The 11,110-nt window shown below is 36.9% G+C and overlaps 2 protein-coding genes across 2 annotated transcripts; one reads left to right on the top strand and one right to left on the bottom strand.

Moving 5' to 3' along the window:
• The first annotated feature begins 116 nt into the window (after positions 1–116).
• On the top strand, positions 117–3,092 carry LOC137746138 (lipid phosphate phosphatase delta-like). The gene is made up of 8 exons (XM_068486218.1): positions 117–417; positions 527–622; positions 763–837; positions 930–1,060; positions 1,407–1,510; positions 1,597–1,725; positions 2,259–2,374; positions 2,578–3,092. Exons 1-8 carry the CDS (start codon positions 256–258, stop codon positions 2,986–2,988), a joined length of 1,224 nt encoding a protein of 407 aa, XP_068342319.1. The 5' UTR covers positions 117–255; the 3' UTR covers positions 2,989–3,092.
• Positions 3,093–3,630: 538 nt separating this feature from the next.
• LOC137746139 (serine/threonine-protein phosphatase PP2A-4 catalytic subunit) lies at positions 3,631–10,021 on the bottom strand. The gene is made up of 11 exons (XM_068486219.1): positions 9,759–10,021; positions 8,464–8,520; positions 8,196–8,279; positions 7,412–7,483; positions 6,602–6,673; positions 6,284–6,324; positions 5,219–5,285; positions 4,624–4,815; positions 4,399–4,488; positions 4,196–4,303; positions 3,631–4,055 (listed from the first exon to the last, which is right to left on the bottom strand). Exons 1-11 carry the CDS (start codon positions 9,849–9,851, stop codon positions 3,990–3,992), a joined length of 942 nt encoding a protein of 313 aa, XP_068342320.1. The 5' UTR covers positions 9,852–10,021; the 3' UTR covers positions 3,631–3,989.
• Between the last annotated feature and the right edge of the window lie 1,089 nt (positions 10,022–11,110).

Genomic DNA, 11,110 nt, shown 5'->3' with positions numbered 1-11,110 from the left:
ATCTCAGAAAATAAATTCGGGAGAGTTTTTTAATGTCCATATATATTAAAAAATTATTTTGCCAAGAAGTCCAAGTCCTAGTATTTGTTTTCCATTTTTGTTATCTTGGATTTTCCGTTTTTGTTATCTTTGATTTGAACAAAAAAGAAAGGTTCGGTTTTCTTTGTTTTCTGCGTCTCTCATAGCCTCCTCCTTGTTCTTCTCTCTGAGACAGAAACACGGAGAGAGAGGAGAGAGAGAGGAGAGAAGAAGGGAATGGAGAGCATAGCAGTGTGGCAAGGGGCAACACTCTGCGGGATTGTGTCATGGGTGATAGTAGCTTCATATCTCGATGTGACTCGAAAGCTTCGATCTTTCCTGCAACCATGGGTGGCCCACCATGTCACCGCCGGCACTCCTCTCATCCTCCAGATCCAGGTTCCACACCGTCAAATCCAACCCGACCCAGATGATCATTTTTGTTCAATTCCATGAAATTTCAATTTTTATTTGACTTTTTTAACTTTTTGAATTTGGGTTTTTGCAGAACTACCAGCATAGATCCTTGGATTCTTTCTTCTCTGCCTTGTCCTGTGTTGTGTCTGTGCCATTTTACACTGCTTTTCTTCCTTTGCTTTTCTGGGTAAGCTTTTTGTTCTCACTTTAATGGTGAATTTTAGTTCCTGTGATTGTTTTTATGTCATTTTTTAGCTGTATGTTTGTTGTATTAACCGAAATTCTGGGAATTTCTTGTTATTGTTGCTTTTCGTTGACGGTTTTTAGAGCGGTCATGGCAAATTGGCAAGGCAAATGACTCTGTTGATGGCTTTCTGTGATTATATGGGGAACTGCATAAAGGTAACCACTTCTTCCTTACTGTTTAGTTTTTATAATTGGTTAAGTGATTTCGGGTTTCAAGTTACATATTTTTCGTCTTTGTGTGTTTATAGGATGTGGTATCAGCTCCTAGACCTTGTTGCCCACCTGTTAGAAGAATAACCGCTACGAAAGATGAGGAAGATAATGCTTTGGAATATGGATTGCCATCTTCTCACACTCTAAACACAGTATGCTTATCCGGGTAACTACTTTTCTTCTTGTCCGTGCAGCTTGTTTTTCAAGCATAAACATTGAGGCAGAGCTAATGATAAATTGTTTTAATTTTAGTTCAAGATTATAAACTGCGTGCTGCTTGCTCATGAAGGTCTTGATTTTGAACATATATTCTGAATGAACCAGGATACATAGTTCACGCTTATGTCGCCAAACTCTTGATTTCTCAAGTTGAGGCAAAACTTGTGTTATTCAAGACTAACTAGCATTTTAGCCATGAATTGTCAACACATGTGTCAAACAGTCAAGCGCATGCTGTATGAATTACTGTCGTGTATGTACTAACCGTTTGCTTTTCGGTTAGGTGTTTCCAGATTCCTTTTGCATTACATCCTATCGTATACTCAGAATGAAGATGCCCATGTTAAAATTGCTGGATTCGCTCTTGTTTGCTTGCTTGTGGGTTTCATTGGTTTAGGTGAGCTTATCATTTTCTATGAGTTGTTTGACAGCTTCTTTATATTTATTGTTTAATCTCGAACCTAACTTGTGTTTTATTGATAGGAAGAATATATCTCGGCATGCACAGTGCTATTGATATCATAAGTGGGCTTGCTATTGGACTGGTGATTCTTTGGTTCTGGCTCAGTGTTTACAAATATGTTGACAGTTTTGTAGTCTTGGGACAAAATGGTAAGCACACTACAAGTCATTTAACTCATATATTGTGGTCGAAACAACCTAGAGCACAAACCTAAGCTTTTAAAGAACTTAACAATGCAAGAAGTTTGCAACAGTCAGGTGGGAGCCCAAAGGTGGTGAGCATACAGGATATATACAGATATGACCACCGCACTCTCTCTTAGGATTGAAATAAGCATGGAACTCGGTCTGATGCATCTGACATGGATAAAAGGTTTCTAGAAATGCTTTCAGTATCATGTTAAAGCAAGGATGGGACAAATTTTTCCATCTAATGAGGAGAACCGCCCTTTAGAAATGGGGCCTCTTTTTGTGATGCACCGAAGTTGTACCATCAAACGGGTATTGTGAATCAGGTTCAGATTAAAGAAGAATGCAGAAACATGAAACCTTTTGGACATATTTTGCGATAAGTAGAACGGGGTTGTACCTCAACACTCTTGGAATGCAATGAGAAATCATTTATGGAAATTACAACTTGACAAGTCTGTATATATTCTTAATGCACATTGTTTGTATTGCAGTAACATCCTTTTGGGCTGGCCTAAGCTTGATACTGCTTTTTGCTTATCCAACTCCTGAGTTTCCGACTCCAAGTTTTGAGTACCACACAGCCTTCAATGGTGTTGCATTAGGAATTGTAAGTAATCAATGATCCCTTAACAGACGTTGCTAAATTTGCATATTCATTTACTATTACACAAGCTTTATCTTAAATCAGGCAAACTTTATATTATCCTGTTAATACTTATTAATCTCCAATCTTATATTCATGAATTTTTTTCTGTCCAAGTTTATTTTCCGTTCCTCATAAGTTCCACCAAAAACAACAATGTTATCCAGGTATCTGGGGTCCAGCAGACGTACCATCAGTTCCACCATGAAGCCGTTCCACGTGTATTTACATCACAATTAACCGCCCCTGGCTTTATGGGAAGAATGCTTGTGGGAATACCAACCATACTTATCGTGAAGTTCTGTAGCAAAGCTCTTGCTAAATGGATTCTTCCAGTGCTAGCCAACACCTTGGGTATCCCAATAAGATCAACCACTTACATCGCGTCGCTAAGGGGATCAGATGATGGCAAAAAATCAGATGGCTTGAAGCAATCAGGTTATGTCCAAAAACTGTTCTTTTTCTCCGGCCAAGAATCGTTTGACGTTGATACTGGTATAAGATTTCTTCAATATGCAGGGCTGGCATGGTCCGTCGTTGATCTTGTTCCTTCCCTTTTCTCTCATCTACGATTGTAGTGCTTCATTATTCATATTATTAGAATATGCACATACAAATTTTGCTACCTGTCCAGTTTGTAAAAAGATTATGTTTGCAGTAATGAACCAAATCGATTTTGCTATTTCCGGGGAAACCCTTTTGCAGTTACATGAATTTGTTTGTATTACTGTTAGGATAATTCCTCCACCCACTTTCGGGTATCTTGTTTTTGTTATTACAGGCGATAGTTGGGAGAGGGGAATCAAGCTTCGAGACGTGTGCATGCAAGGACAAATACTCTTAACTACTTGAATTAGATACTCTTAACTACTTGAACTAGAAGTTTCTTACGGTGTTGACAGCAATAGTGGGCAAGGAGAGGATCAAACCTAAAACCTCAGGTGACCAAACAAACTACGATCCCCTTGTGGGGTTGGCCATCTTCAGACGATAGCAAAGTAGTCGGTGTTGATGCCTTCCTCGCAATGCCATACAGCCATGCAGTGACCCCAAAACTCAAAGCTCTTAGTTCGACACACTTGGTATCCTTCAAAGTTCGAAGTTCAGAATATGCATATACAAGCACTTGGCTTTTCTCAAGACAAGATCCCGCGTTCTTGTTCAAGTGGGTGAGCATTACAGAACCATCCCATCGCTTCGCGAAACATTGAGTAATCGAATAAAAGAGCAAAATCATCCACTAATAATAAAGTTCCACGATCCCCATGGAGAGGGTGAGCAAAATGTACGAGGACGAAAAAGAAATACAAAACCAATAAGAATATCCACATCTTCTGCTGGATATGATACAATAATTACGGTGCGTCAACAGCTAGGCAAACCATTCGATGGGAGATCCAGCAACGTTCTAATGTAAGACAAATCAGCAGGCACCTTACCTGTGTATTTTACATCGGTCTTGGAATCCTATAACCCGACAGGAAGACTTGGGTTGCAAACCCAATAGTCATCTTGTGCAAAAACAATGTGCTACCCCAAGTGTGGAAGAGTGGAAATAAATGACACCAATGCAGTTGCTTCACAGAAAGTAATCGGGTGTTCTACGGGTAACATCCGGCTCTCCTCTCCTTGGAGCTGGCTCAAACTGCGAAAGCATAAAGCATATATTTGAAGCGCTCACAAAGCCTATCAAACTATGCCTCAACTCTTATTACTTATGAGCGTGTGTGTGTGTGCGTAAGAGAGAGAGAGAGAGAGAGAGAGAGAGAGAGAGAGAATGAGCACCTGAATGAAGGTATGGCCCCTGCAGTCATCGACTTCTAAAACAGAAGCCATGTTCCCACAGCGATAGCAATAATTGGGTGCACTAAATATGGTAACCACCTTTTGTTCCTGTCAAAACAAAACAATGTTAGATCAATAGACCTTATCTGCTGCGTGCCAAAGTAGACGATAAAAAATCCCAATTTTACAGATAAGAAAATTACATGTGCCCAGTTGAATCCATCCATAACCAACTGATGAGCTCTTGCAATCAACTTTAAATTGTTTGTATGATTAAATTGTTCAGATATATCCTGCAAAAAAGAACGAGTATTTGACCAATAAGGACTACATAGACACAATGCAAACATCGTATATAGTATATATTAAGACACAAGTCATCGTAATATTTTCAAAAAATAAGAGTCCAACAACATATTTGAAGTTACCTGGCCAAAAGTATATCCTGCACCGCGAGGTGAAATACCCCAACCACATCGGTCATCTGGGTCAGACCATAACAGATCACACATCGGCCCTTCATGCGGAACCTCTTGAACACGGTCAAAATTCCTTATGTTATCAAGGTTTTCAATTGAAGGGGACAATCCACCATGCAGGCAAAATATTTCTGACTCAACCTAAAAAGGAGAGATCAGCACATATGAGTATCATAATAGGTAATCAACGGGAGTACTTCAGCCCCATCAACGATTAAAGTGAGTTGAAAGAAGCAGGAAACAAAGGAAATCAGCTCAAATTATCAAAAGAAATATTTTGAAAAACGTAAATCTCTTCTCACTTTTATCTTTTATCAAGAATGCTAAAACTTGCAGTGTTTTGAATTTGAACCATTGTTATTCCTCTCTTCACACAGAAAAACATCGTGAAGAGTTGTTCACTGATCACGTTACAGCTAAAGTGAGGTAATGAGCAAGGTGAATTTAAGCTACAGAAAACCACAAAAGTAACCCATAGAAAATTATTTCCATCTGTATCCAAAATAGTATCACACGGGTCAACCTGGTGGAAACTTTTACTCACCAATGCTGTCAGTGGAAAGTAGTCAAAAAGGTCAGTGAAGATCTTCCAAACATTGGCATTTCCATACCTGTAATTAGATTATCAGACAATGCACTGTCATTGATTTGCCAGAGGAGCTAGAAGCAGATTGTTCTACTTGCATAAGAGTGTAAGAAACCACTATAAAAAAGTACAATTTAATCTAAAAGGCCAAAGTACTAAAACTAAAACAACTCAAAAGGTACGTCTTTAAATCACAATATTAGATAGAAATGCCAAACCAGTACCCAAATGACGAACAAACAAGAGGCCTTAAGAGAAAGAGAGTGATAACCTCATGCTCTATTGCATCAGGTGTTGAACCATGCCACATACACAAACAGACTACAGTAGGAATGATTCAGCATAATCTAATAGAAGCTTCAAAAACTGCAGTATCCTGTAATTATAAGAACTCAAGACTTCACATCTTGTTCAGATGATGATAAGAAACAAACCAAATGTTTTAAGGAGAAGTAGTTCCTGACAGAGTGTTTCAAGCAATATTATGGCTAAATAACATCTCAATGACATGTCTGATAACTTGTTAATAATCTTCGAGAAGATCTTGCATAATTTGTGAGCTCGCACAACAGTTGGTTTGTTTGTCATACATGAATCTTATGCTAACCAGGAGAATGAAAGGCTTCGTAAACCTTGATTGGAGTGGTACTAATATGCCTTCTATTGTAACCATGAAATGGTACTGCCTGCAATTGACCTCAGTTCAAGTCTGATTCTACTTTCTCCAATCTCAGGCAGAAGAAGTATTCAGAATCACATGGAGTTTACATCCAAATCAAAAACATCTTCATACTCAGTTTGTTTGAATCTAACTGTCCAATGGCAATAACGACTCCAATAGTTCCTAAGTTTCAATCCTTTTTTTTATTTGGATTAACTAATTTAATTCACCTTCATCAATTGATACCAATCATTTGCCCATTATGGATGTGTTTATGCTTCCAACATGAAAACCAATACAGTCATACACATTCAAGGTAAGTAAATTTTTCAAAATACTTCTTTAGTGTGCAGGACACTCACTTTCGGAGACATTCATCATAAAATCCATAAACCTGAGTAATCTGCGGAAAAAAACGAAACAAGTAAGAAGTTATAAACCACCATAATGCTTCCAGATCAATGTTCCACCAGAATTTGAAATTCATAAATGCAGGGTCCATTACAATTTTGCATGGAACCAGCAATCAACCAAAAAGAGAGAAATTTGAAGATTGAAAAGAATGTCCTCTTTTTTCCAACACGCTCATTATTCTTTGTAACAAAAGATACAAAACACAAGCTTTATGACATTTGCTGAAAGCAAAATCAAACAACATAAATTGGCAAAAGGTAAAATACCTGACGACTTTCATGGTTTCCTCTGAGAATAGTGATTCGCTGAGGATAACGCACTTTCAGAGCCACTAAGAGCTAGATAAATAAAAAAGCCGTTATCAGCAATAAATCTGAAAGCATGAAAACAATATAAAATTGCTTAAACAAATTTTAGATGCCATGCATTTTAAAGGGGGAAAGACCCAGTTTCATCCGAAGCCAGTCAAAGTACCAAACATTGCCATTTAAAACAATTTGGTTTTGGCCCCTAAAGGAACTGTCTTTCCAAATCGTGACCGTCAAACTTATATGATATATCACCCCAAATGCTAGCCTGAATTTCATAGATTGTCACTCAAAGTTTCAAGGAAAATGGATTGACTGACAAAATGACAGATAGTGACTTTTAATCAAATGTAAAGCATTCACATGAGTGTATATACACCCACATATAAGAATCATTTCAGTAGTATTTTTAATTTTATGCCAGGAATTTTAGCCAGTGCACATAAGAAGTAGAATTTAAAACCCAAGAGTTAGAGAGGCAAACAACTTACCCTGGTTAACCCAGGCACACACTAAATAAAATTATGCAAAACGAAAAATGTGCCAAGTTTTTCACAAACTAAACATCAAAGTAATACGAACCAAAGTGTAAAAAAGGCCACATGTATATCTCTTTAGTACTGGTGCTTGTACTTGTCAGAGCATATGCTAGTATGCGAACTGAAAAACAACTCTACAGCAGTACTTGATGGAGCTAAACTCTGGGGAAATCACACATGATGCTTTTTCATGACCATAAGAAAATCCAAAAGATTGATAGTTACATACCGTCACGGTTTCAACAGAGTAATAGCCACGGTCCACATAATCTCCCATAAACAAGTAATTGGTATCAGGACACTGTCAAAGAAATTGATAACAACCCTTAATAAGATTTTTGGCAATAAAATCAACAAAAATAGAAAAATAATCCTGGGAAGTGAGTATCCCACACCCCTTTTAGCCTCTTACACACTCATGTTTAATCCTGGCTATTGATTCCGTTTGAATTATTCAATCCGATGGCCATAAATAAAGAGGGGTGTGAGAAGCTAAAAAGGGTGTGTGAAAATCACTTCCCTAAAATTAATCATTGTGAAATCAATTGACAAGGCATATGAGTTTTCTTCCCATTATTATTATTATTATATTTTTCTAAACAACACAATGCAAGATGAAAACAAACCAAACTACACCAAAAAGACATGACTCGATGAAATACTGTTAATAGAACATCAAAAGAAAAAAAGGGAGGAAAAAGAACTGGGTAAGCAGAACTAGTAACTGAAAAAATTTGGATACCACAAAATGACAGATTGGGTCCAGGGGAAAAAGTTATATTAATATAACAAGCAGCATCATTGACAAAGTCAGTATTTAACTGGTGTTGACAAAGTCAATAATATCCAACTGATGTTAATTAGATGCAGTTCCCATTAGGCAATTTACTCTACAATACCTCAGCAAGACTTCAATCTTCATTTGCAGATCTCAATTAGTTTATTTAGATATTTTATTCCATCAACTGAAATAGAAGAGTTAAATACAAAAAGGTCATAGTCAAAGCTGATACCTTCCCTCCAATTCGAAAAAGCTCTGCAAGGTCGTGAAACTGCCCATGAATATCGCCACAAATTGTCACTGGGCTTTTCACAGGCTGTAAGTACATGCAAATAAATAATATAAGTGTCTACCCATGTAATTTGAAAGATCTACACCAGAGTTACCAGTTCAAATGAAGGACAAAAATAAAAGCCTTTTCCCCATACAAAATGCAAAAACAGTGAAATATGTAATGTAATCCAAATATAATAAGAGACTAAAGAAAGCAAAATCTTCACCTGAACATTGCTTTCTCCCATGAGAATTTCCTTTGCTTTCTCGCATAACATTCTCACCTACAATGAAGCAATGAAAAAATGATCATGTACAGATACTTTGTTTAATTTTAGGATAGTGCTCTTCACACACCCTTGTTAACTTTTGGCCAATGATATTCTTCAATTCATTTGATCCAACGGCTGAAAATTGAGAGGGGTGTGTGAGAAGTAAAAATGGGTGTGTGGATAGCACTACCCTAACTTTATTACAAGAGAAAATGGAGAAGAGAGCAATTTGAGAACTTTATTTGCACACTCATTACAAAAACTTCAGAACGAAAAGAGTAGGAAGTGGATGTTGACGAGGGGCAGTTCTGATACTAAAAGACAAGATAGTTTAAAAAAAAAAGGGGAAGATAACTTAAAAGGTGTATAAATAAACCATTCTGGCATATAGCCAAGTTTAAAACTGAGGTAAAAGTCCCAGATTATACTTTAGTCCATTTCACATAGTTTTGTATGTGTATAAGATAATTCATTTTGAAAATTACAACTTCCTTATCTATAGTCAATCGCTAAAATATTTATAGGAATCCCATCCATTTTTAAAACAAATGAGAAGCTTGTTATAAGACAATTTGGTTCTTCACGTAATCAACTCAAAGGTCCCCTAGCCAAAATACATTCTTCGACTGAAATAGAGTTATGAGACTATTAAGTACCCCCTTATTTTATGCCAATCTAACTAATTTCATGTCATTCCAGAAATCGCCAATCTACCATTCTCCGCAAGTGTATCAATTGTGACAATTCCAGAGTTTCCCCTCTTTCCATTAAAACTCAAAATACCGGGCATCTCGCTCCAAATCATGACAAAATGATTCAGAAACTTTTGTATCACTACTAATAGAGTTCATGAGTTGTCCCCAAAATTGGCAAACAAATGAAAGGCACAAAAAATTGAGACAAAGTAAGGCATTTGATTTAAAATCACAATAAACAGAACCTGAATTACATCACTACAAACACACATAAAAGAAAATGAAAAATTCCCCATTTGGTGGCTAAGAAAACCAAGAAAAGTAAAGAACTTTTTTTTTTCCCTTAAGAAAATACACACCAAAATTTCACCTAGAAATTGCAATTCCTACAAATCCAACAATATACCAAGAAACCCCATGACCCCAGTTTCATTCCCAAACTTTCCAGGCAACCAAACAGACCCCAAAACAACCCTAATCCCCAAATTTCTCAATCAAACACCACTCAATCACCCACCAAAAACCAATTCAAGAAAACGAAGAATGTAGCAAAACCTGTTGCTCTGAGAGTGGCTTGCATTGCATGAGTTGCTCGATCTGCTCGTTGAGATCGCTGTTCGTGTCCGTCGATACCGAATTCACGCCCATCTTCTCTCGGCTTCGAATTAAAAAATCGAATTGGGGATTTTACAGGTATTCGGATTAGGGATAACCCTAATCCCAGATTAAGATATTGGTTCCGGTCCTCACTCTCTGATCGTGCTTAAAGCAGAGGTGGAGAGGACGGAGACAAAAATCGAACGAAAGAGCGCGTGAGGCGGGAGCGAGTGGGTTTGAAGGCTCTGATTACACACCATCCACTGCCACGTATTTGTTGAATTACGTAGTTGTCCCCCTTCAGTTTCCATTTTTATACTTCATGCCATTCGCTTTTGTTCGTGTGGGCTTGCTCTTGGAATTGAGACAGGCCCTGCCCAAACCCATGCTATCAGCACAACTAATATGTTTAAATAAGAGATATGCTATCCACATATTTTTTTTGATCGTTTCAAATTCATTTAATTTAGCGGTTGAAAATTAAAAAAGTATGTGAGAAGTAAAAAGAAGTGTGTGGATATCACATCTCTAAATTAATTTTTTTTATTACAATTTAATATATTTTTCATGGGCAGGAGTGCAAAGTTCCAGTGGACTAAACCCTAATAAAGAGAATTGGATCTTTTCTTGAGCTTAAGGAGAGCATTCTCTTGACCAAAGATCTTGGACTGTTAGATTTTCATTTAACAGCTACAAACAGGAGATCCTTTAAAGTTATAATAATTCATCTAACGGTCCAAGATCTTTGATCAAGAGGATCCTCTCCTCATGGGATCCAATTCCCTAAAGAGATTTTTTTTTCTAATTAACTTTATTTTATGTAAACTAATAATGATTGTTTTGCTTAATGAAAGTATATTAATATTAATGGGGACACAATTTTCAACCCAACTTGTCGAGTTTGGATTGATTGAAACACACAATTTCAACTCAATATATAGTGTTTGAATAGGTTGAAAGATGCATATTAGATATACATACAAACACCAATTATTATTAAGCTTCCCCATTTTCCTAACAAACTGACCCACCCTGTCGAAATATCCACTTAGACATTAGAATCAAACCGTACTAACCGACACCTAAAGAATAATACTTGGTTACATAAAGATGAGTAGAAGCTCCTACTTAAAATTCATCAAAATTGTTCGTTGTCAATTTATGAAATTTCGTGTTTATAATCAGAACCGCTCATATTATAAATCACCCTATAAAGATCACCTTTGCAAAAAATCAATTAAAATTAAAGTCGTTTAGTCATTAAACTGTTTAAAAACAAATGAATGATATTGGTAAAAGCGTTACAAACC

Source organism: Pyrus communis, chromosome 9 (genome assembly GCF_963583255.1).
Source record: "Pyrus communis chromosome 9, drPyrComm1.1, whole genome shotgun sequence".
Lineage (NCBI taxonomy): Eukaryota > Viridiplantae > Streptophyta > Magnoliopsida > Rosales > Rosaceae > Pyrus > Pyrus communis.
Note: the sequence above shows the minus strand (reverse complement) of the source record. Positions and strands in the feature narration are given on the sequence as shown.